At 33.9% G+C, this 26,098-nt stretch overlaps 3 protein-coding genes across 4 annotated transcripts; 1 reads left to right on the forward strand and 2 right to left on the reverse strand.

The window, feature by feature from the left end:
* Positions 1-59: 59 nt before the first annotated feature.
* Positions 60-4,771, reverse strand: LOC118060217 (phytochrome-associated serine/threonine-protein phosphatase). The gene is made up of 10 exons (XM_035073412.2): positions 4,461-4,771; positions 3,957-4,103; positions 3,743-3,810; positions 3,277-3,334; positions 1,944-2,054; positions 1,761-1,811; positions 1,439-1,582; positions 1,253-1,348; positions 1,098-1,169; positions 60-485 (listed from the first exon to the last, which is right to left on the reverse strand). The coding sequence occupies exons 1-10, from the start codon at positions 4,539-4,541 to the stop codon at positions 402-404; spliced, it is 912 nt and encodes a 303-aa protein (XP_034929303.1). The 5' UTR covers positions 4,542-4,771; the 3' UTR covers positions 60-401.
* Positions 4,772-6,294: 1,523 nt separating this feature from the next.
* LOC118060218 (mitochondrial intermembrane space import and assembly protein 40 homolog) lies at positions 6,295-8,242 on the forward strand. The gene is made up of 4 exons (XM_035073413.2): positions 6,295-6,533; positions 7,344-7,375; positions 7,454-7,579; positions 7,866-8,242. The coding sequence occupies exons 1-4, from the start codon at positions 6,437-6,439 to the stop codon at positions 8,046-8,048; spliced, it is 438 nt and encodes a 145-aa protein (XP_034929304.1). The 5' UTR covers positions 6,295-6,436; the 3' UTR covers positions 8,049-8,242.
* Positions 8,243-8,637: 395 nt separating this feature from the next.
* LOC118060215 (serine hydroxymethyltransferase 1, mitochondrial) lies at positions 8,638-14,886 on the reverse strand. 2 transcript variants are annotated; one of them, XM_035073409.2, is made up of 16 exons: positions 14,671-14,886; positions 14,468-14,518; positions 14,299-14,385; positions 14,060-14,181; positions 13,890-13,966; positions 13,521-13,645; positions 12,866-12,958; positions 12,098-12,190; positions 11,785-11,982; positions 11,591-11,695; positions 11,453-11,518; positions 11,212-11,289; positions 10,895-11,006; positions 10,703-10,813; positions 9,058-9,226; positions 8,638-8,852 (listed from the first exon to the last, which is right to left on the reverse strand). In XM_035073409.2, the coding sequence occupies exons 1-15, from the start codon at positions 14,767-14,769 to the stop codon at positions 9,081-9,083; spliced, it is 1,563 nt and encodes a 520-aa protein (XP_034929300.1). In that variant the 5' UTR covers positions 14,770-14,886; the 3' UTR covers positions 8,638-8,852; positions 9,058-9,080. The 2 variants fall into 2 exon arrangements, with proteins under 2 accessions (XP_034929300.1, XP_034929299.1); XM_035073408.2 differs by having other exon boundaries at positions 8,638-8,849; positions 14,671-14,885.
* Positions 14,887-26,098: the final 11,212 nt, after the last annotated feature.

A 26,098-nucleotide genomic window follows, 5' to 3' on the forward strand; every position in this document is an offset into this window, starting at 1 on the left:
TTCATCTCCAATCCAGTTAGCGCGTAGAAATCCAAAATAGTTGAAAAAAGCTTTGGGAATTAAAATAAACAGTTACTAAAAATTAATGTAGTAAAAAGGCAGACTGGTACACAATGGGATTCAACGGGCATCAACAATGAACATCTTGGAATAAAGACGCGCTATCTAACAAATAACCCAAGTATAAATTACAAAACTCTAATACACAGGCAACGGATCCCAAATGAAGCCTTGAGTGAATGGGATGGAAGAGCTACACCCCAAGCACAATGAATGGTCCATCTGCAAGCATGCACGCAATGATGTATTCTCCACTCCTCCACGTTAAATGTCTTCGGCAATAAGCAGCAACAGTGCTTCGGCAACTTTACTTGTAGTGCAGCAAATGTATCCCCCCAATTTTACAAGAAATATGGAACACCTGTCCTGGGCCCTCTCATATGGTTGTTCTCCTCCGTTTCTGTAAAAAACTTCACTTCCCTCTCCTATGAAATGACACAAAAAATGAACACGGATGAACAATATGAATTTCACAAACACAAAACTAAGAGTACAGATGGGGATGATTAAGGAATTTTCCCATTGAAAAAAGCACAAGGACATATCCAGTAGTTTCAGATTCATAATATTGTAAGCTGAAAAACCAGGGTTCTGAAAAGGTATTGGGTTTGAAAACATGAAGTTGCAGCAGTGCAGAACAGCAACTTCATAATTGAGCAATGACCTTTGTAAGCATGCGCATGAATCACCACATTTAATTAAAAAGGTACGAAGAACACAATTAAATATCATTTATCATTGAATAGAAAGGAAGTAAAAGCACTTAAGCTCTTTTATTCCCACTTGCCTATACAATCAAAGTGTTTCCCATAAAGATATTATTAGTTTCAAGGGTACTAACTAATAAGCCATAATACTCAGGATAGGCACAATTCTATAAACTCTGCAACAAAATTGTGGTGTTTTTAGTATATAATCAAATTATGAAAGATAAACAAGGACAAACAATACGACAAAATTACAACAGCATTTATTATTAGCATGCATCCCTTGATCCCACATAAGAACATACGCAGTATACAAGGCTCGATACTCACCATATTCTCATTGAAGCTCAATATAGAAGCTACATTTCCACAGCGGTAACAGTAATTTGGTGCAGACCAGACCTGCAAATTTTACAGACCAGGAAAATTACCAAACTGCTTGGATATGTCTGACAACATGAATTTAAGAGGTTCAGAGTCTTTACAGTGACTAAGCCTTTATCTTGAAACATGTACTTGAGACCTTCTTGTACAAGTTGGTGTGCTCGACAAACCAGATCAAGATTGTTAATGTAGTTGAACTATGAAAAAAAGAAAACTAACTTTCAGATCGATATGACATTTGTTTCCAGTGAATGGGACATGTTCCTATTAGAGGTCAGGTTCATTACCTCAGAAGTGACCCTGGACCCAAAAAGCCAACCTGCTCCTCGGGGACTAACTGCCCATGTCTCAATATCTTCAGGATCACTCCACATGAGATCACAGAATGGCCCTTCATGTGGAATTTCACAATTCCGTTCAATTACTCTCATCTGCCATATAATAGGGAAAATGCAAGATTTTGTATCAGAACTACCCATGAGAACAAAGCAGCAGGAACCTTTATAGACCAACATGTCATGTGACCAATGGAGACTCTCTCTCTCCATATTGTGTATTGCTGAAATGCACAATTCTTCAGCTAAACAAATACAGGGAAAAGAAAAACACCTGATCGATAGTTCGGATGTCAGGAGAAAGACCACCATGGACGCAAAGCACCTAGAGGATAAAAAACAACATCAAGTGTAACAGGTATTGAAGCAGATGCAAATACAGAGCCATCTACATAAATGAACAGAGATTTAGAGAGGAAAAGGCTTGCAGTATTCAAAGATTTAGGGTTGCACTTACAGTGCCATCTATAATCGCTGAGAGTGTCAGATAATCAAAAACATCAGTACAATACCGCCAGGCATTGGCATTTCCATACTTCCTCTGGCACTCATCATAGAAACCGTATACCTGGCAGAAAAGGAAAGTTATACCTTACAACATAGATTTATAATCCAAAGGGAAATTTTCAAGAAAGCAGGATATCCATCTTGAAAAAATGAGATCATTTGGATTGAAACCCTAGAATTTATGCATTTATTTTCATTGTAGCAGTTCTAAAACTTAAGATCGGGGATGGATCAGGGGAGATCTGATTTATATATATATATTTCTTTACGACTGTAAAATGATTTTATTATTTTAATGATGTCATCCAGAACTAGCTGAACTGGAGTTTTCCCAAACGGTTTTTCAGATTTGACCATACTTCAGGACATGGCTTAAAAACCAAGCAAACTTGAAACCAAGACCGGGGAAATAACCTACAACATTTCAGAATCATGTTCTCACAGTTCCTGTATCTGTTAAGTATTAAAAACCTCACCAAGAAATGATCCAGCTATTAGACCAGCACATAAGAATGAATATATACAGGAGAACCTTGAGCCTAATTTTGGATGAATTAGTTACCAAAACATTAGCATCTACGAGCAAAATGCAAGCAACCAGAATATGCATGAATCACAGTTTTCCTCATAATTTAACCACAATAAACCAACCAAAGTGCATTGCCTTGAAACTAAAGTCATCTTAGCAGCCTAACAAACATATTTGGAACCTGAGCAACATCCTATTTTTCTAGATTCATCTTTAACTAATAAGTTACAAAAACCATATCATAGTTCTGCACCTGAAAAGTTTTAAATGCTTCCATTAACTAAAAGGAATTCCAAATCAACCATGCTCTACAATGTCCAACAGCAGCACGGCGATCCCTCTATCCCAAATTGACAGTCCACTTTCCCGTCTTGGGCATTCCATTATCATACTTGACTAGTTTAAAGGGTGCACTAACAGAATTAAATGAACCCTAAGGCCTAAATTACCATCTTGTTACCATAGACTAGTTTGAATGGAAGTGTAGTTCTGGAAGAATGTACTTTCCTTCTCCACCAATAACATTTGGTTATTCAAGTATTAAATTACACTTATAGGGACAATTCTTAGCCATTGAGCATCCGTCAAGCCAAAAGAGCACATCCATTCATAACTTAACTCTCCTAGGGGAAACCAGCAGCTTTGACAAAGAATAGTGGAGAGAACATATCACTCTTGCACGTGTTATAAATCATCATGGTGATTGTGTTAAGCTACGCAACAAATAATGATTATGGTCCAGCTTAAACCATACCTGAGTTAGTTGCCTGCTTTCATGATTTCCACGCAAAAGTGTAATATTAGCTGGGTATCTACAAACACAACCAAAAGATATAGAGAACAGCAAAATTAACTAGACTCATCAAAAACATAAGCAAGAAATCTAAGATGCATGCATTATAAATCTTAGTATGTGAATGTTATACCAGCTGGACATAGCCTGACCAGCTTCTGATCTTCAGAATTTGAGCTGCTGAAGTGACCAGGTAACAACTTATACAGGATTTCAAGTTGCCAGGTTAACAAAAACCAAGATGACAAATTCCCATATAGCCTCTGGAGGTCTTGGAAGAATTTGGTCTAATCTAATGGAAGCAATTCTTTTTCTTGCAAAGCTAGGTAAAGTAGTTGTTTTGGCGGGAGGGTAGATACAGGTAGAATCACATAATGGTATATCAGCATAGCAAGAACACTGAATGAAGGCATGAAAAGAACTGTACCTTGCTTTGAGAAGCAAAAGAATAGTGAACACTTCAAGACTATTATAACCTCGATCAACAAAATCGCCCTACAAAAGCATCAGGAATATTGAAGTGGACTCAGATTAAACATAACAAAAAAAACAGTTAAAAGAAGCAATGATATGGGGCAAGAGCTTTGGAAAAAAGGAAAAAGGGCAAGATTTATCGTGTAGTGAGTATATAAGTTGATTACCATAAAAATGTAATTAGTCTCAGGTACATGACCCCCGGTCTGAAAAAGTTTCATAAGATCATGAAACTGGCCATGAATATCACCGCAGACAGTGACAGGGCTGTTAACAGGCTGCACATTGGACTCCTCGATGAGGATCTCTTTTACCTGAGTATAAAAAAAATAGAAATAGTAATATTAAATTTCCAACTATTGTTATATCCAGTAAAGGAAAACTGAATTCGATTAAATAACCATAAGAAAGCAAAGAGTAGTATCAATAGCAGGAAGGGGTTGGCATTGAAAATAAATGAAATAGAAAATGGAGGTGCTGACAGCATTAGAAGACAGAACAGGAGTAGTTGGGTTGGAACAAAGCGAATCAATCAAGAAGGGTATAAACCCTGATTCAATTCCATTAGATACTAAAAGCATCGATGTATACGCATATTAGAAAGAAAGAAAGAACCAGGGAAAGATATATTATTATAGAGAGTAAAAGGCTGGGGAGTATGAAGAAATTACATATTCGCAGAGAAGCTGAAGATCGTCTTCCAACAGGTGCTGTCCTTCTTTCACCTTCGCTATCCATTTATCCAAATCCATCTCTCCTGGTGATCACGATGGTGCTGATTTTACCCTTCTCCTCTCTCTCTCTCTCTCTCCCCTTCTAATAATTCAATCAATCCACCAATAATAAACCCTAAACCAGAAGAAGAAGAAGAGAGCGAGCCCAGCAGCAGCAAAAGCAAAAGGTTAAAAAAAAAAACTATCCTAAAAGGGGGTGGTCTTGGAATACAAATAGCATAGATCTGCTTCGTCTGCTACAAATACAGTTTTGATTTTATTTGCGCGATATTTTTTATATTCTTTTCTTTTCTTTTTTAATTTTATTTATTTATTTTTGACAAAATACAGGTAATAGTGGTACGGTATAATATACGTATGCCGTAAAAGTACATGGCGGACGCTTTTTCTTAATTAATTCAATTTCTTTTCATTGCCGGAAATATTTCTTCTTTTTTTTCCTTAAAAAAACAAAAAATGAATACAACTCTTTCTACCAACAAAACTCTCATCATGAAATTGCAAATAAGTTGATTTTTCTCTAGACTTAAGGTTAAGGTATTGTATGATTATTATTTAAGACATAAGAGATAAAATATAATAAGAATATAAATATCTTTAATTGAAAAAAATATAAATATAAATATAAAATAAATTTATTTTTAAGATATTTTTAAACGCTGTGTAAAATATTTGTATTTAGTGAGAGTATTTGTTCTTTCTCCCAGCCTGCACAAAACAAAACTAATATTAGATTTTAAGTTTGGTCTATTAAAAACTATGTAACCTCAGCTCTTTTAAGAAAAAAGTTATTCATGTTTTTTTTTCTAAGAAAAGATATGTTCTGCAATTTTTTTTTAGCTTTTTAGTAATTTACCTTTTAATATTTTATTATTTTTTAATTAATTTCATAGTTTTTTTTTTGTTAGATTGTTGTCATCTCAAATAAATATCTTAGCATTTTTTTATATTAAAGTTTAAAAATACCTCCTTCAATTGAACTTTTTTTAGCTTTTATTTTTCAATTTTATTGATTTTAAATCTATTTCATAGTTATTTTAGTTTATTTTTATAAAGTTATCATAATTTTAAACAGAATATCTCAATATTTGATTAGTGTTTATTTTAATATATTATCAAGTAAAATATTGTTAAATTTAATGGAGTTCGTGATTTTAATTGTGAGTTTGACAAGTTAAGCTTTAAAACCTCCAGTTAACCAAATATGATTTGGTTTGTTGGTTTAATGTGTTAGGTTGCAAAACTTAAATCGATTTAATATATTATTGTTTTGATATTAAAATAAAAAAGATATTTACTTGTTTTTTTTTTTTGTTTAAGTTAAACCATGTTTTTTACTAATTATCTAGGATTTTTGGGACTTATCAAGTTGTTTGGATCATATCTTGGTGAGGAAAAGTTTTATATGAATTGATTTTAAACTTGAATTTGATAAAAAAATTAATTAAAATTAACTTATTGGATAAAATTTAATAATAATATCATCGTTATATTTTTTTCACGTTTTTTTTCATCCAAGTATACACGTTTGATAGCTTAGGACATTCCCAACCTTTTTTTTTTAGCACAACAAAACAAAACTTTGCATTAATTAAATATCAAAATCACTCCTTTAAAATAAATAAATTAGGCCGGCTGGGCTAGGCTATGAAGAAAACGAGCTGGGACATAAAATAAAATAAAATTCGACTAGCAGCTAGGCCCAATCTAAAACGAGTACGAAGGGCCCAATTAATATTAACATGTCTGTCCATCTGGCGGCTCTTCTTCACTTTCTTTTTCTCGTCTCCAATTTTCCATGAAGCTGCTGCTGCTGCTGGCGTCTTCTTCATCATTATAATTATTATAATATCGGTTATTCATTCATAATTTATAGCAAGAAAATAAAAGAAAAGGGAAAAGGAAAATTAAAGATGGGTCAAGCTCAAAGCGAGGTGGCACCAAGCGATACAGCAGATCAAATGGAACCCCATTTTTCTTCACCTCCTTCGATGGAATCTCTTCTTGCTGGTATGCTACCTGCCTGCCTGCCTATTCCTTTCTCTCTCTTTCTCTAAACCTTACGCCATATTTATTTGTTTTATTATGTGAAATACTGAAATTGGTCTTTACCCATACGGTGTTCGTGGAAATGCTCAATACGTATTATTTGATCGAATTCAACCTTGCTCACAACTGGAATCTTTGTTATACTATTCCCCTCTTCCATTGTAGTAAACTGATTTCTGACCATGGATTGTTATTATAATAATGGTTAGTGATTGGATACTAGTTTGATGTTGAATTAGATATCTAGCAGTGTAGAAAATTCTCAAGTTCGCTAGTGCCCTGCTTCTGAATCCCAAATCTATTATCAGAATCTTTTATTCTCTTCTAATATAAACTATCAAAGGAGGGTGTCTGTCAGCTACTTTGATTGCCCCAGATTTCTTTGTATCTAAGCAGGTGCATTGGACCAATTATGCCAAAAAAGAAGTGATCAGTAGAAAGCCTGCAATATCGGGGTTCCTTTTCTATGATTTTGTACCACCTTTTACACCGCTTAGCTGCCCTTAATTTCCCAAGTGAAGCTGAGACCATGTCTGTGTCTAGTTCCCATATAAACATAAAGTGATATTCAGCTCCAATTTCATTTTATCTATGCATTGGACTAAAATTTAAAGGTTAAGATGTGAGAGATCCCTGTTAGTTATATTAGAACATTGAACCCATTTTTGTGTTCGTTCGCTCTTCTTCTTCTTAATAAAGTTTCTTCTTTCTTCCGAGAAAATAAATATTAGAAATTGATGCAACACAATTTGCTGGTTCTTGCTTTTACAGAAGCTGTAGCATATGGAAATGATGAGAATGAGGTTAGTCCGCTCCAGATATACATGGAATTCGATTCGTCATTTAATTCTAGCTAATCGTGTTCAACTTGGATTTTTCAGTCTCTTGAAGCTAAGGCTCAGAAAGCATTAGAATGCCCATGTATAGCTGATTTACGCAACGGCCCATGTGGAGTTCAGTTTTCAGAATCATTCTTGTGTTTTCTCAAAAGTACTTCAGAGGAAAAGGTAATTGTAATCAACTGCCACTGATTGCAACCTTTTTAAGCAAGGTATATCTATTGTATGTGAACTTTTTTTTATCCATTCAGGTATGGGATTTTATTTATTTCCACTTTCTTTCCCTTTCCCTTTTTGTTCATCTTATTCAATTTCATATGCCATTACAACTTACAAGGAAGTGCATGCTAATATTCTATCCCTGGGACATAGCCAGTGACATGGAAATGAATTTGATGACGTTCTATAAAGTGTCAGAAACTTTTGAGGAAGTTTTTTTTTTCCTTTTGCACAGGGCTCGGATTGTGTGCATCCGTTTGTGGCTTTGCAGAATTGCATCAAAGCTAATCCCAACGCTTTTTCTAAGGACATTTTAGAAGAAGCTGAAGAGAAGAAAGAGGAGGAGCCAGCACAGGAATACAAAATTATTCCGCCCATATGGTCTAGAGAATCTCAGAGTCCGAAGTCCAAGCTTTAGGAGACTGAAAACTCACTTTTTTCGACTCCTGAGTTCTTACTCGCAGGAGTTACTATTTTATCAAATAAAAAATTCGATCATTGAAATTCCATTTTTGATGACTATGAATGTACTCATGGAACTATACATTGTTGGCTGCTTATCATGAAATCCATAGATGCTCAACCTCACACGACACGAGCAAGCTTCTCTTACTGTTCCTTGAATGAATGCCTTAATTGTCACGTAATTTCGTTAACCTCTTTTCTCTATGGTTTAGAAAATGGCATTTGCTGAAATATCGCTGTAATTTATTGTGCAAATTAACACAATATGAGCTTTTCGTGGAAATATACAAGAACAAACCAACGCTATCCGGATTAAGATTTTTTCATGTTTTCTTTTATATAAATATGATTATCATGTTCATCAAATATAAATTGGAAGAAAATGAATAACTATATGATAGAATAGTTGAACTAAGGGAACAAAAAAGGACCAGGCAGCAGAAACTCGAAAGCCTGTGACATCGGTTCCTTATCCTAGGTTTTCTGTTCTCCACCCTTTCGCACTGCAGAAGTGCCCTGGATTGGCAATAAAGTCGTTTGAATATACGAAGACGAAATTTCTTTATTGCTTTTCTCAGCACTGGTAGCTGTGTGTGCATATATACATCTAATGAAGATACAGATCAAGGTTTGCTGGATTAACAGGGAACAAAAGCACTAAAATTCGCATCTGCATCCTTGATACATGATCCACGAGTTGTGCCATCTCCATCCAACTCCATTGAGTAGACAAACTCTTCTGAAATCTGCTTACCTGCTCCACAAAATCCAAGAAGAAGCACACAAGTAAAGATAACATATGGGATATATAACCAAATACAAGACAGTAAAAAAGACAACCTACATATGCAGAGTTAAAACTTAATCTTTGAGCACTGTCTAGCCAAAAAGACAGAAATTAAAGCAGCTTTTGACCCTCCAGAGTTCAGCCTGTCTCCAGTTGTACTAAAGTTATAGTATACCTTATGTAGAGATAATTTCTTGCTCAATTCTTGTACTTCATCGTTTCCTTTTCAAATCCAATTGTTGGGAATTGCTTAGCGTACTCTTCCACGTCATGACGGAGTTTTGAAATCTCAGATTGAAAGTGAGGAGCAGACTGCGTAGCCAAGAAATCCTTCAACTTTGTCCCTGGTTCACAAAAATTAGTGGCAAGTGATGCCAGTCTGTTAGTTAATATGATAGGTTGGTTACACATAATATCAAATACGTATTTATTATTAATAAAAATTTAATTTATTTTTAATATTTATATAATATTATATTTATGAATTTAAAGTAATGGAGAAGTTTATATGATAAAAATGTTTTGCAAAAAAAATAAAATTATAAAACTATCATAATTATAATATTTCTATAACATCAAAACATTATTCCTAAAATATTCCTAGTCGATGCTCTATTAAATACTAAAAATTTATTAGAGCCATAGAAATTGATATATATTATATTTCTTTTTTTATTAAGTGAATCAACTATTCTTATAAATTGAGGTATAAAAGATACATAAAACTAAAATAAAAGTGATTGTCATACGATATATACATTGAACTGACCCATATAAGAATTTTATATGGAGAGATCACATATGTTAATAAAAAAACTCATGTGATGGTTGTATAAGTAATTTTTAGACTTGGAATCATTAAATTATCTTATATCAGAGAATGTTATGTTTTGATCCTGTTGCATGTTATCTCAATCGAGGTAATGAAGGAATATATAATAGATATAACATGAACTATATGAACGTATTTTAGTGATAAAAAGAGAATTCATTACCTTAGATAAATTAAAAAAAATATTTCATATATTCTCAACCAGTATTGACTGAGAAATCATTGGATAAAATAAAATAAAATTTGAAAATAGTTTCAAATCTTATTCAAATAATTAATAACTATTATGTAGAGAACATACATGATTTAACAGGACAGACGTATTTCATACTTTAATGTTAAATCAAAACATTATTGATAAAAAAAATATTAATTAAATTGAGAAACCGGTTACTAAAAGGTTAACTTAAATCACTATGACTTTTCTAAAATTTAGGGGATTATGATAATTGTTAAACGATGCACTTGATCTTCAAATATAAATTAATCAATTGTTGAATTGATAATAAATTAAATTATTTAATTTTGTAATTATAATTATAATTTATATTTGGATCAATATATTAGAAACCTAATATGTCACATATATTAAGAACCATTAGTTAGAAATTAAACGATGATGATTTAATTAAATATGACTTGATTGAAATATATTTTAGAAATTAAGGACTAGAATATAATTAATACAAGGATTATATTTTTAAATCTAAAAAAATTAAATAAGAATTTGATTGAGCTAATTTCAAAAATTATCCTAAATTAATATATAGATATTATTCAGGCAATAAATTAATATATTTTTTAATTTATAAGGTTTTTAAAATTTTTCTATGAATAATAAACTAATTTTTATGGGGTTATCTTGTTAGACCAAAAAACCATGTGCATCATGAGATAAACAATTAGAAGGCCAAGAATTACCATGAGCAGGAACGAGATGTAAAGAAGCTTTGGGAGAATGCAATAAAGATATTGGAGAGGTACAAACCTTTGGTTTCAGCCTTGATCTTCACTGCCACCTTCACAGCGGCATCAAAGAAATCTGCCACCTTAGCAAAATCCTCTTCAACGAATCCCCTTGAAGTAAGAGCCGGCGTTCCTGAAGTGCATTTGTGTTTATCAAGAAAAGTCGCTGTAAATAAAATCAAAGCACATTGTCGTGTCAAGTAAAGGCCCTTACCCATCCTGATGCCACCGGGAACCATGGCAGACACATCTCCAGGAACAGTGTTTTTGTTTGCAGCAATGTGAACAGATTCAAGCACCTTTTCAACTCTGGAGCCATCTATACCCTGCACAAAACAAATTTTCGGAAAAAAAGAGATGAAAAGAAAAGGAAACACCGTTTTTCATGTTTAAAACCCAACTAAATCCACGACTAATGGCCTGTTGGCGCAGGTAGTTTCGTCTTAATACACCTTTTACCACCTGGGCTAATTCATTCACCAGGAAACTTCTTTCAAGTAGTCAAACAAGATAGATTAAACATCCTCGTACCTTGTTCTTCAAATTCACCAAAACTAAATGGTTCTCAGTTCCACCAGAAACAAGTTCGTAGCCTTTCTCAACTAAACTCTGCAAAATCAGTAACGTCCCAAGCAATTAAAATAATGAAGTTAACCTGTTAGACCTACAGTCTGATGGTGAGAAAAAGGCTAAATAATTCAAAATTTCCATTTGTTTGAGTGAGAGAAAGTTGTTATATGCTGTCTTTTTGCTATGTCTCATAATCTGATACCTGGGCAAATTTTGCACAATTACTAAGAACTTGCTCTTGATACGCTTTGTACTCTACAGTTGTAGCCTGCATGTATAGAGCAAGGATATATTAGAATAGCTTTTAAATAGATGGGAACTATCTTAGAAGCACACTGACCTGTTTCAAAGCAACTGCTAAACCAGCAATTGTGTGGTTGTGTGGACCACCTTGAAGCCCAGGAAAGACAGCTTGATTGATTTTGTCCTCGTAGTCATAAAACACCTTCAGGAAGAGGTCAAAAGACAGCTTAGTTCCACTTCAAAGACACGAATATGTAATCATGAAGTGTGATTTTTCAGTTAGTGTCTCACTTCTTTCCCCTGTTTATTAACCTCTTTTAACCCCTTCCTGAAGAAAATCATTGCCCCACGTGGCCCGCGAAGTGACTTGTGAGTTGTGGTAGTCACTATATCTGCATACTCAAAAGGTGACGGGATGACATCAGCTGCAACCAATCCGCTAATGTGTGCCATATCTGCCAACAGTATAGCTTTTTGTTTGTCGCAAACCTGTTAGAGATCAACATAGTCTTAAATCCTATAAACCACCAAATGAGCTTACAACTGAAGAAACTCTGCTCCATAAATTTGTTTGCTGTATTGGTATTAATCTAAAGGATGTTACCTTGCGAATGCGTGCATAATCATATAGTCGTGCGTAAGCACTAGCACCAGCTACTATTAATTTTGGTCTGAAAAGAGTGGCACTTTTCTCCAGCTGCAATATCATAATTCTCACATCAGACATTCATTCCGTGTCACCTAGATAGATATACGCATGGCTAAAATACATGCAATCAAATATGTTGGGGGGGAAAGGTCTTAGTGATGCATAAATTAGTTCTTCATTACTTGCTTTATATATAAATGAAATCTTCATATTTATTTGATATATATCACAGCTGTTTGCAAAGTCTGGTTCCAAGATTTTCTATGCATGTGGGGTTCAGAAACGGACAAAAGTTTTAATCCGACGACACCATCTAGAAGCAGGAAACAGCGATCAATAAAGTCTACCCTGATTATTTCAATTTCAGGATAGATTTTTGTGAAGCTGAAAGACAATCTTCACAGCTAAAGTATATTTAACTATTTTTTTCAAAAAAGAACATGATCATGGACTCATCATGTCTAGTGGTAGATGGTACCTATCATTCTGACTTCTAACTTATATCAACAAGCATACGTCATAACATTATTGAGTTGAGTAGAGTAGAGAAAACAACGATGCTTTGAAGCCCCCTAAAAATAACCATTACTGGGAAATTATAATAAGATATATATCCAGTTTAGAATTAGGTAGGACAACAATGTACTTTTTACTTTCAACAACTTCTAGTCTTCCATGATTTTCTACAAAAAATCAGTATATAACAAAGAGAGAATAAGGTACCTGATCATAGTCAATATAGCCAGTGCTCTCATTCAATCTGTATGGCATTGTCTCAAAAAATATTGACACTGCAGATATTTTTTTGGTGTCTGTCTGCAAAATAGGAAAAGAAACAATGATATTGTTGTCCTTTTAATTAACCAGAAACATGACCCTGATAAATTCAGTTCATTGGAATCGATCGCCATGTATTTGTTAGCTATCATGCTGAGTATGCATTGATACATATAGACTATATGATCTGTTAAAGAAGAGCTCAAAATCTAAACCCAGCAAAGCAAGCAACAAGAATGACCACTTGAACTCCCATTTAATATTATTCTTAGAAATGAAAGAGAAAATTACAAAATTCTTTCTTTCTCTTTCCTTTTCTTCATAGTTAAATCAAACCATCTGGAAGAAAGAGGGGAATAAAATGTGTGATTAAATTTCCCGTTTAATTGCATAGCACTGGCAGAATGCATTTCTGCTGCTAAGGTGGGGCTGGCTTCCATCTGTGGAAAGCGCAGTCAAGTATGCAAGAGGATCTAAATAATAAAAGGTTCAATCATCTGAAAATACAAGCTTAAATAGGAAATTTACAATATAATAACAGGGGAACATGCTTTTGGATAAGAAAAGTGAAAAGGGAAGAAAAGAAAGAACATCGAAGCACCTGATAGCCATGAGAAAGATGGCCTCCATGAGGAAGATCAAGTGCCATGATTCTTTCATGAGGCTTTAACAATGCAGTGTAGACTTGAAAATTAGCTGGAGATCCGGATAGAGATTGCACGTTCACTGCAGCCAGCATAAAAGGGAATGCATTCACAAAAGCTCGATCATAAGAGAGAGAAAAGGGGAAAAGGGAGGTGAAATTAAGTAGATAAAATTTCATACAAGACGAAGTGTTGATTCGGCAAAAATCAACTCAGCTCAACCAGAACGTACGGACTAGTAAAAATAAATATTTGAAAAGAAAACAGAAAGCATTAGCTAGTTTTAAGTTTCTCGCAATGATCGTACATAAAGTAGATGAATGTACCTCCCCATTTAGCAGGATCCAGGCGAAATGCTTCCAGAGGACGCTTCTGACATAAGGATTCTGCCATGTCAATATACCTGGAAAGATAAGAAAGTAAAGAGCAGATTAAAAAGAAAATATCGAGATGATCATAAGCAGATCAGAGATAGGATAATCAGGAATTGACGTACTCGTTTCCACCATAGTATCTTGCACCAGGGTATCCTTCACTGTACTTGTTGGTCATTACAGAACCCACAGCTTGCATCACTGATACCGAAGTGAAGTTCTCTGAGGGTATAAGCTCAAGCCCCTTTTTCACACAATTATTTTACAAGATATATAATCACGATTAAAATAAACATTGATTCATAAAAATAAAATTAACATGTTAATTATTGAGTTTAGTTTTATGTAGCAAGTGAGGTACCTTCCATTGCCTAGCTTTCTCGAGCTCAATAATATCAGCAACCTGAGGATCAACAGCCTCTAAGGGTGCATTCAGCTGCTTTGGCCACTGTTGCAATTAAATAGGAACAGCTTAACTAACTCATAATAATTAAAAGATATATATAATCATACGTAAGAGGTAATCTTACGCTGACACCAGGTTTCTCCTTCTCATACACAGCTTCGTTTGGCAAAGAAGACTGCAAAAAACAGAACCAAACATTTCAATTTTCTTTTGAGCTATGCTAAACTATATTAAGTGAATCGTTTCGTTGCCTGTTATTCGGTTCTTAATTAATTTTAGAAAAGATTCATAAATTAGAAGAAGAGGAGGAGGAGGCAGAAAGAGAACCATATAATAGAGGGAGGTGGCTTTGAAGAGAGCAGGGCGAAGGGGCTTGTCAAAGGAAGAGGAGAGACGGCGAAGGGCCATGGTCATTGCCACTGCCATTTCTGGTTCTTTAATTAATGAATGTGAAGCTAGCAAGTGATTTCTTTTTCTTTGGAGTTTTGATGTTCCTCTGTGTCCTCTCCTCTCCCCTTGGTGACGTGGTTCGTTAATATTAATAATAGAGACATTCTTCTGTTATCATTTATCACTTCATCGTCACTTGTTCACCTAGTGTGTGTCTCAAATCTCAACTCCTATCCAGGCCACTCGCTCCCTTCTAATGGACCCCACTTACCCCTCTCTTATTTAATTATTTATTTATGTAATATTAACAACAACAATAAATAAAATAAATCCTCATAAAACTAATAACTCATCAAATACGTGAAATTAAATTATTAAATTATAAAAGAAACAAATGAAGTGCAAGTATCTAGTCGTGTACCAATCCAACATAATGGATTTCTATTTTTATTTTAGTTAGAACAATTATTAGATTAGAATTAATACTTCGTTCACCGCATCTTAAAGTTGTTTAAAAAATTCTCAATTATTATGATAATAATGGTTAACCTATTAAAACGTTATAAAAATTAACACTCTCAACAAATTAATTTAAATCAAAAAATTATATTTTCTTAAAAATACTCTTACATTTGAAAATAACAAATAACACCTAAAAAAACTAAGAGTAACAGTGCACAATAAACAACAACATATATGGATGTTAATATTTCTATATATATGGTATTCATGTTAATGTTATGATGCTTTGAAGTGCAAATTTGCAAGATTGTCGACATTTCTTTTGAGAATGGGCTTTCTATTTGCATCTTAATTAATTTTCTCTTTTATGTATATTAATTCCATGCGTCATGTGTTAAGATGAAATTTCCCGCTCTTGTTGTCTCTTCTTTCTCTTCCACTCAAAACGAACGTTGTTGTTATCCACTAGGAAGAATTAAGACATTTTCAACAAATTGCTAGCAGTCATAAGACTCCTCCATTTCTAGGAGTTACGTCACTCGTCAATGAAAAAACCATGTTATGTACGTGTAACTATTCGATCCCTGCTCCTTTTGCTTCACATTATAAGAACATCCGCTTCTTCTTTCCATGTCCGTACTGTTAAATTTATTGAGATCAAACACAAAAGGGAGGCTAGAATTCCGAATAATCTGTATATTATGAATACATTGTCTTAACCTAAATACAAATAAAGTATATATAGGTTAAACTGAAAGTACTATTCTACCCTTAATAAATAAGACTACATAATATTATTTAACATCTCCCCTCAAACTCACGATGCGGCAGCTGTAAGCATTGAGAGTTTGCCAACCAGAAAACGAAAACGAGAGATGGAATGCGTCTTGGTAAAGAAATCTGCAATCTGCAAGGAAGAAGGAACAAAAGGCAAAGTAATGGTGTCATGCTTGAGATGATGACGAGTAAGATGACAATCAATCTCAATGTGCTTAGTTCGCTCATGAAAAACCGAGTTGTGAGCAATCTGAATAGAACTCTGGTTGTCACAATACATAGGAGTAGGATGAGAAAAGGAAACTCCCATATCAGCAAGTAACCAACGTAACCAAACAATCTCTTTGGTGGTAGATGTCATGGCACGATATTCTGCTTCGGTGGATGATTGAGAAACAATAGATTGTTTCTTGCTCTTCCAAGAAATAAAAGAATCACCTAAAAAGATACAAAACCCGGTAACAGACTTGCGATCTGTGGGATCACTACCATGATCAGCATCAGAGTATGCACGCAACTCCAAGGAAGAGGTGGATGAGAGTAAAAGACTCTGAAAAACTGTACCCCGAAGATATCGTAAAATACGAAGAACAGCTGCCTAGTGAACAGTAGTAGGAGAAGCAACAAACTGACTAACAACATAAACAACATATGCAATATCTGGACGAGTAATGGTGAGATATACCAAACTCCCAACAATAGTGCGGTATAAAGTAGGATCTATCAAAGGTAAACCATCAGAAGAAGAGTACCTTGCATTAACCTCAATAGGAGTATCAACAGTCTTGTTATCTGTAAGCCTAGCCCGCTCAAGAATATCTGCAACATATTTCGACTGAGAAAGAAGGTAACCTCTAGGTGAATATGCTACCTCAATACCCAGGAAATATCAAAGATGACCCAAATCCTTCATTTCAAATCGTTTAGCCAACTCTATCTTCAAAACTGAAATACCATCAATATCATCACCAGTAATAATCATGTCATCAACATATAAAGACAGAATGATACGACCTGCATCAGTGCACTTGATAAAAAGAGTAGAATCATGACTGCTAGAAACAAAGCCAAGAGACGAGATCACAATAGAGAATTTCTCAAACCAAGCACGAGGTGCTTGTTTGAGACCATATAATGCTTTCTTAAGCTTACAAACATATCCAGAGTCATGTGAAATACCAGGAGGGGGTGCCATATAAACTTCTTCTTGAAGATCTCCATTCAAGAAGGCATTTTTAACATCAAGCTGAGAAATATGCCATTGATGAATCGAAGCTACAGCAATAAGAGTACGAATAGTAGTCATTTTTGCAACCGGGGCAAATGTCTCCTCATAGTCCATACCATACTGTTGAGAGTATCCTTTTGCAACCAGCCCAGCTTTGTATCGCTCAATAGACCCATTAGAATTAGTCTTGATCTTATACACCCAACGACAACCAACAACACTCTTACCAGGAGGTAGAGGAACCAGATCCCAAGTATCTGTCTTATGCAAAGCAGAAAGTTCCTCATCCATAGCTTGCTGCCAAAGCGGATCAAGAATTGCCTCTTTATAGGAAGAGGGCTCAAAGAGACAATGAATAGAAGCTAAAAAGGAAGTAAATGATGAAGAATAACAAGAATAAGCAAAATCTGGTAGTTTTGTAGACTTACGAATACGGATGGACTGACGTGGAGGTGGATCCACAATCTCAGATGAAGCTTGAGGGGCTGTAGATGAGAATGGAGCTTCAGGTGTGCCAGAGAGTAAAGTACCAATACCTGCAGAGTTATGAGTACAAATTGATCGAACATGGGGAGAGATATCAGAATCCTCAGAAAACAGATCTATACTAATAACATCAGATTTGGTCAGGTTATGAGTAGTGGATGAAATAGAAAAGAAAGGTATATGCTTAAGGAAGACAACATGACGAGACACATAAAGTTTCTGAGTTATTGGATCAAAACAACGATAACCCTTTTTACCTTCACCATAGCCTAGAAAAACACAAATAGCGGATCGAGAGGATAACTTACTTCGTTCTACATGAGGACGAAGAACGAAACAAGTACAACCAAAGACTCTAAATGAGGAATAATCAGGAACATACCCATATAACTTTTCAAAAGGAGATAGACCCGAATTATGAGAAGATGGAATTGTATTAATTAAACTTACAGCAGTAAGAACAGCTTCTCCCCAAAACTCACTAGGAACAAAGGCAAACAACAAGAGAGAACAAGTAGTTTCAACAATGTGCCTATGTTTTCTTTCAGCAACACCATTTTGCTCAGGAGTATCTGTACAAGAAGTTTGGTGGATGGTTCCATCTAAGGCAAGCAATTAGCAAAATTTATTAGAGGTGTATTCCCCACCCAAATCACACCTAAAACATTTAATCACAGCAAAATGTTGAGTTTTGATAAGAGCTCGAAAAGCTACATATATCTCAAAAAATTCAGAACGATGTTTCATTAAATAAACCCAACAATCACGAGTATGATCATCAATAAAAGAGACATAATATCGAGACCCTCCTTTTGTGGCAACAGGAGAAGATCCCCATACATCAGAATGAATCAAATCAAATGGTGAAGAAGAAACAGAAATACTTCGATTAAAAGGTAAGGCGGAAAATTTTGCCAATTTACATCCACTACAATCCGAAATGTCACAAGTTTTCAAATTTCCTAAAGCTCCTGTGGATGCCAAAAATCTCAAATGAGAAGATGAAACATGACCTAGACAGGAATGCCATAAATAAAAACTAGAAGATGAAAGACTCAAACGAAAGGAAGACAAATCAACAGTAGTAGCAGCAGCGGCAGCAGCATCAACTGGCACTTTTAACTCATCCAAAATATATAGTTCATTCTCTCTACGGCCTGTCCCAATCAGCTTCTGAGATTGCAGATCCTGTATACAACAAAATGAACCAGAAAACATGACTAAATAATCACCAGAATCACATATTTGACCAACAGACGCAAGATTCAATTTGAGTTTTGGAATAAGATAAACATTAGGGAGAGACAAGTGAGGTGTGACAACAGAACCAACACCTGCTAAGGGCATAGGAGTGCCATCGGTAGTCATAACAGGAATGGAGGACAAAGGGGAAACAGAGGTAAAAGATGAGGAATCTGGAGACATATGATGAGAAGCACCAGAATCCAAGACCCATTCAGAGTGTGACATACCTGAGGAACTATGATGCAACTGACTTATGGAAGAAGAAGCGGACATTGCTTATGGCTGCAAGGAGAGAAACTTCTGAAATTGCTCAGCCAAAATATTAGGATCGGTAATAGAACTTGAGGAAGCTACTGCTGCAGTATTGTGGTGTGGTGGTTTATAACCCTGAGGTGGTCTATTAGCATTAGATTGTGACTGATTGCCAGACTTCCAAGCTTGATTCTGTTGTCTCAACTTAGGACACTAAGCCTTCCAATGACCTTTCTGCTTACAGAAACTGCACTCATCGAAGCCAACCCTTGTGTAAGGCTTATTCTGATGATTAGAGAATGGCTTAGAAGGCACTGCTAATACTAAAGGATTCGAAGCAGAAAAAATTCTCTTTTCAGAATAAGACTAAAGACGTATTTCTTCAGCCAATAACTCACTAACAACAGAGTCAACAGAAGGCAATGGAGAACGATACAGAATTGAACCCCTAAGTCCTTTGAAATCACTGCGAAGTACTGTTAAAAACTGTACCAATCGTTGCTGCTCTCTGCGCTAAATATAGGCACCACATGCCTTTAATTCTGCCGATTCTGTAAGAGCCAATTGATCCCAAAGATCTGTCATAGCAGAATAAAACTCTTGGATACTCATATTCTTCTGATGAAGAGCTCGTATGTCATTCTCTAATTGATACTGTTTTGCAAAATTTGATTATGTGAATAACCTTTGCAGATGATCCCAAACCTCTTTTGTTGTCTCATACTTCGCCAACTGCATACCTATCGAATGCTCAACAGAATTGTTGATCCAAGTAATGATCTTTGCATTATTTGCTTCTCATATATCTATCAAAACAACATCTCCCTCCTCAACATTCTTAGGTATCATATAAGTCCCACTAACATACCCCCACATCTTCTTACCCTTAAGAATATTTCTCATCACATAACTCCAATACGAATAATTCTTCCCATCCAACCTCACACTCACAGACTGAAGTGAATCATCTCTTTCAGTAGCCATAATCAGCAATCACAAATAACCATAATGCAAAAGCAGTGGAAACAAAATACTAAATTGCAGAAACTAAACAAATCTCTTCTCGAAATTATATGATTACTCCAAAACACAAAACAAATTTGTAAAAACTGAACGCAAATACCAAATTACAGATGCTGAAGGGAAGATGAAATACCAAAATAATTGCAGAAACTATCGAAATACCTAATTTTGCAGAAGCGGAAGACAAAATATCACTCCAAAACAGTTGGATCCGCGAAGCTGTATTTGGGATTAAGCCTCGTTTCATAAAACCAGCTCTGATACCATGTTAAACTTATTGAGATCAAACACAAAAGGGAGGCTAGAATTCTGAATAATCTGTATATTATGAATACATTGTCTTAACCTAAATACAAATAAAGTATATATAGGTTAAACTGAAAGTACTATTCTACCATTAATAAATAAGACTACATAAATATTATTTAACACGTACATGTAGATTGGAGAAAAAAACTTACTTGTTAGAATTTGCTTTTTTATCCCCGAATCTATTACTTCAGTGCCACTTTAATTACCAAAACCAAAGTGATATTCCACAGTACGAACATCTTGATAAATCTTATTAAAGTAATGCAGAGTGTCCAAGATGAGAGAAGAAAGAGAGAATTCAAACATTGATAATTTTTTATATGGGTTATGTCCCTTTATATATGATTAGAGGAGGTGGTTACTTCCTTTAGTAACTCCTCTAATAACTTTGATCAAACCCATCCATCATGAGAGGATCAGGCTTAATCCAATAACCAACATCTCCCACTCACCCATGAATGACTGGATCTCTCTAATACATTATACTTCGAACTTGCACAAGAATTTCATACTTGATGAATGGATAGTGCGACCTAAAGCACACAGTGAAAGGAGCTCCAATATATAAACCTAATACAAGTCATATAGGAGACATCAACCTCATAATTAATTATTCCTTAAAGTATACTCATATACCCTGTCACACCTGGACATCGCGGCGACTGATTAAAAATTAATCTCAATAAGGAAAAAGAACATATATATGGCATCTTGTTCTTTTAGGGAAAAATGTCTAGTTCAAGGAGTCGCCACCTAGTATTATGATCACTAAGAATCCTAATTGGTCAACAGAGATTCTACAGTGCAGGACTGGTTACGCAAAATGGAAGATGTTATCACCCCTTAAGCGTCCTACCTAAGGTAGGCTGCATTGCTGGTTTTGTCTTAAATTGCTAAGAGTTTGTCTTTTTTCTATTTTTAAGTTCATTCTTAAATATTCTTGGCTCTGGCGTCAATCAATATTTCCAACTCTGACGTTGATAAATATTACGCGATCCATAAAATACGGTATTCCTGACTTTGGCGCCAATGAATAAATCCGAAAAAAATTAATTATGATTAAACATTACCTTTGGCTCAGTGCAATCACGAGCAAAGTGACCAGGTTTACCACAATTGATACAATTTATATTCTTGCCTTTCTTACCGCCATGTTTCCCATGCTTGCGCTTATATCCACCACTACTTGCTCCTATTCCTCTCTTCTCATATTTACAACCCTTAGCCTTACCTTTTTTTATATATATATTTAGAGCCATATTGTCCACACATCTTTGTCTTAGATATAAAAGCCTTGTTTATAGGCTTTTCAGTGTGAAATCGATCTTCTTCAAGCTCAACATGATGAGCAACATCATCAAATGTCTTGATGTTGTCATTATGGGTAAGGCTAACACGCATGTGTTCCCAATTACCGAGCAAAGAGTGGATAATTGCTTGGACTTGTTGTTCATCAATCATTTCATGCCCAGCACCCCTTAATTCACTGATCATGTTAAACATAACAATAAGATGTTGACTCATTGTTTGATTTTGGCGCTTCTTATAACCATCAAATTTGAGGGTTAACTAACGAAGTCTAGTAGTGGAAGTTCCTCCATGTTAAATCTTTACTGCATCTGAAACAGATTAAGTTGAACGATGCCTTTCAAAACGCAACATTATATCATTTCTCATGCTACTCAACATCAAAATACGAGCTACATGATCCTTGTGTTTATAGATTTGATATGCTTCCATATTAAGCTTGTGTTGAATAGTGTTTCCTTGCTCAGGTTCAGCTATATATTGTGTGATTGTTTCCAGCATTTCTTGCTCTTCCAGGAGATACTCAATCTTACGATGCCAAACATAGTAATTCTTTTCACTTAGTTTGTCTCCATGGTTCAAATCAGCAATAATACTCTTAGATGCAGCCATATTAAGCATTATTGACAGCAATTACAAATATTAGTATCTATAATTTAATTGACATATTTTGCCACTCCATTTTAAATTAAACAAATAATAATCTAATACATACAATAGAAATGAAAAGAATGTTAAACACTTAATCAATTTCTATTTGTATGGTCTAATTATTATTAGAAATTTAAATGAGTGCAAAATTATAGTTATTAGTTTCAACTAACAAATCCCACTAATCAGGTTGCAGGAATTATCATATATATGCACATAATGTAATTAAACTTAAATTAAATAAAATATTCAGTTCATAATTAAACAACCAATCATCTTTAAAAAAATACAATATTAAGAATAATAAATTTCAGAATTATTTTATATTGTAGGGATATAAGTAGGGTCTTCAATTACATTATCCACTATAAGTAGGGTCTTCAATTACATTATCCACATCATCAAAATCATCTCCTCCAAGTTCATTATGCTCAAACCATGGAATGAATTTAGCAGCAGCATCCAAATGACATGCGCTTCTTTCAGTGCGTCATATTCTCTTTTTGGCATACTGGTGTTCCCTCTCAAGCAGCATTTCATCAACGAGAGTGTTGAAATCTAAGGATTTCAGCCTATATTCTAACGATAGTCGCACCAACATCCATTCCTCAAGCAGAGAATTGTAAACAATTAACATTTGATGTTTCATGTAAAATCCATAAACACCACTCATAGCCAGTCTACTTATCCAATGATACATGTAATCAATGTGTTCTTGAATTTTATGAACAAGATTAAAGGCATAACCAAATAAATAATCAATTTGTTGTTGCTTATCCACTACAATAAAATATTTCAAAAGCACATAAATATTATACTTAATATTTAATTAAGGCATGTATCATAAAAAATGTTAACCAAAATGGAAATTAAGCAATTTATTTAACAGTAAATAAATTGGCACCATAATTGAACAATTTATTTTAACAATAAATTAAGCAGATTCCAATTTCCTTTCTCATTATCAATTCACAATTCACGTAATCAAAGTTTTTTTTTAACTGCCAAATGGCAGTTTCCAATTGATTATGGAATTGTAGTCAATTGGAAATGGAAATGACAATATTCATTGCCAATTTACATTACAATTATACAATTAACTATTATAATGCAGAATGTTTAATTAAATTACTTCATAAAATTTTATAAATTCAAAAATTTTAATGGAAATATTCTTTTAACATGAAATTGACATCTAATGTTCATGTTATCCATTGCCAATTTACATCATAATTATACAACTACCATAATGCAGAACGTATAACTAAATTACTTCATAAAATTTTGTAAATTTAAAATTCTTAATGGAAGTATTCTTTTAATATGAAATTTATATATAATGTTCATGTAATAACAAATATATTGCATAAAAACAATATTAAAAACCATGGCTCTGATACCAATGTAGATTGCAAAGAAAAACTTGTTAGAATTTGTTTTCTTATCCCTGAATCTATTACTTCAGTGTTACTTTAATTACTAGAACCAAAGTGATATTCTACAGTATAAATGTCTTTATAAATCTTGTCAAAGTAATGCAGAATGTCCAAGATGAGAGAAAAGACAGAGAATGATTATTCAACTATTAAGAATTTTTCATATGGGTTATGTCCCTTTATATATTATTAGAGGAGATGGTTGCTTCCTTTAGTAACTCTTTTAATAACTTACATCAAGCACATCCATCATGAGCGGACCAGGCATAACCCAATAACCAACAGTACATGTCACCATTAATTTGCCCATTTCCTTCCACCTTTGAAGAAGAAAAAAAACCAAATTCGTCCTCGAGACCACTAATCTAATCCACGGGCTACCTAGAAAAAACCAAGTCACAAAGCTTTTAAGAATATCAATACCAGGCTGAAATAAGATCACTTCAGGAAATAATTGACCACATCCAAAAGCACCACAGATTATCTAGCCATTATATATATTCCCTTCAAGTAAAATATATATCATGGTATATAATTTAACCATGCATCATAATAAACCCACCCTCGTCACAAGCTACTCATGTTTATCTCATGTGTTTTATAGTAATTCATAAGTTGAAAAGAATCAATGTTCTCTTTTAAAATGTAAGAAGAAGAAACTCTCTTCTACGTATCTAAAAACAATTTTCATGTGTTGATATATAGATTAAGTTTATGCGATGTATACATGAGTAGGATGCAAGAAAAAAGAAATAGAAATAGAAAAATTCAGCTTATAAAGTAAATGCAAACATGTAAGAGAATTGTTGCATCCCAACACCAAATAATTGCTTGCAATGTTGATGCAAACTTGTAATATCTGAATTTAATCTTAAAATATTTGTTAATCAATTTTGTAAGATCAAATATATATTTTAAACTACTGATATTTTACAGGGAAATACTAGATACATGGAACTAGATCTTGGTAAATTTTCATGCCAAATTGAGTTTAAGAATATATTGTTTTATAGGATCAAAGTTACAAGAAAAATCTTGTCAACTCTACCAAACTAAACATTTATGTACTGTTTGGAACATATCTAAAGTTACATGTGAAATTTTGTTGTAATTCAAGTTGGGTTGAAAACTAAACTTCTCAAGATTTTTAACTATATATGGCAGGCCCAATAATTTATCTAAATGAAAAAGAACAATGTATTTAAAGTCAAGATTGAAAATCTGCTAAGAATATATGAAAATTAAAAATTCAAGCTACATGGAGGAATTTGGCATAAATACTTTGTTTTTATTATCCTATTTTATTTATTTATTTAATGTTGAATAGTGTTTTTTTTAATTTGGGTTTGTTGTCATTAAACATTATTTAGGGGTTTATTTTATTATTAAATTTATGATGGTTAGTTACTAATTTAGACCCATTAGCTTGCAATCTAAAATTGATCTATTAGAATTAGTTAGAAAAGATTATATTATGTTTTTTAGCTAAAAATTTCAGTAGCAAGTTGGAGAATAAATATGAATTTTTCTTTTATTTGTTTGTGGTAAAACAACAATTCTTTGCAAGGATAAACATCACAAACCAACTTATAAAAAATTAACTAGTTTCATGTTGTCATTCGTATATTTAGGGTTTTTAAATAGTCATCTTTGGGTAAAGTTTTTTTTTCCAATAAATTAGTTTTTGGGTACAAGATTACTTTTAAATCAAGGTTTTATCAAACCTAACTATTAGCTTTTTGGATTATTATCTATTTCACTATAAGTTGATTAATTATATAATCAAGATGTTTGCATCACTAATTTTCAAAGGAAGATTTCTCTATTCCGTTGGACAGACATCAAATACATTATATAAACAAAGGAGTATATAAATTATGAACTCCATCTACATAAACCTTCACTAATTCAATGTTGATAATGGAATGAAAAGACCTTGTTAAATTAAATTCAAGCAATTTACATAAGTGATCTTGTATCCCTATCAATTTTCATTTTATTTCTTACTGAAATATAAATTTTATCTGAACAGAGAAAGGATGTGAAAAATATATATAACGAGATAAAAAAGCCCAAAGGAAGTGAGTAATAGAGCGAGAAGTGCAGCCCATTGCGACAGAAGCGCGTGAGAGCCATTGGGCCCATGGCCTACGCCTTCCTTTGCTGTCTGCTCTGATTACCCACA

This window comes from Populus alba, chromosome 10 (assembly GCF_005239225.2).
Source record: "Populus alba chromosome 10, ASM523922v2, whole genome shotgun sequence".
NCBI classification, from domain to species: domain Eukaryota; kingdom Viridiplantae; phylum Streptophyta; class Magnoliopsida; order Malpighiales; family Salicaceae; genus Populus; species Populus alba.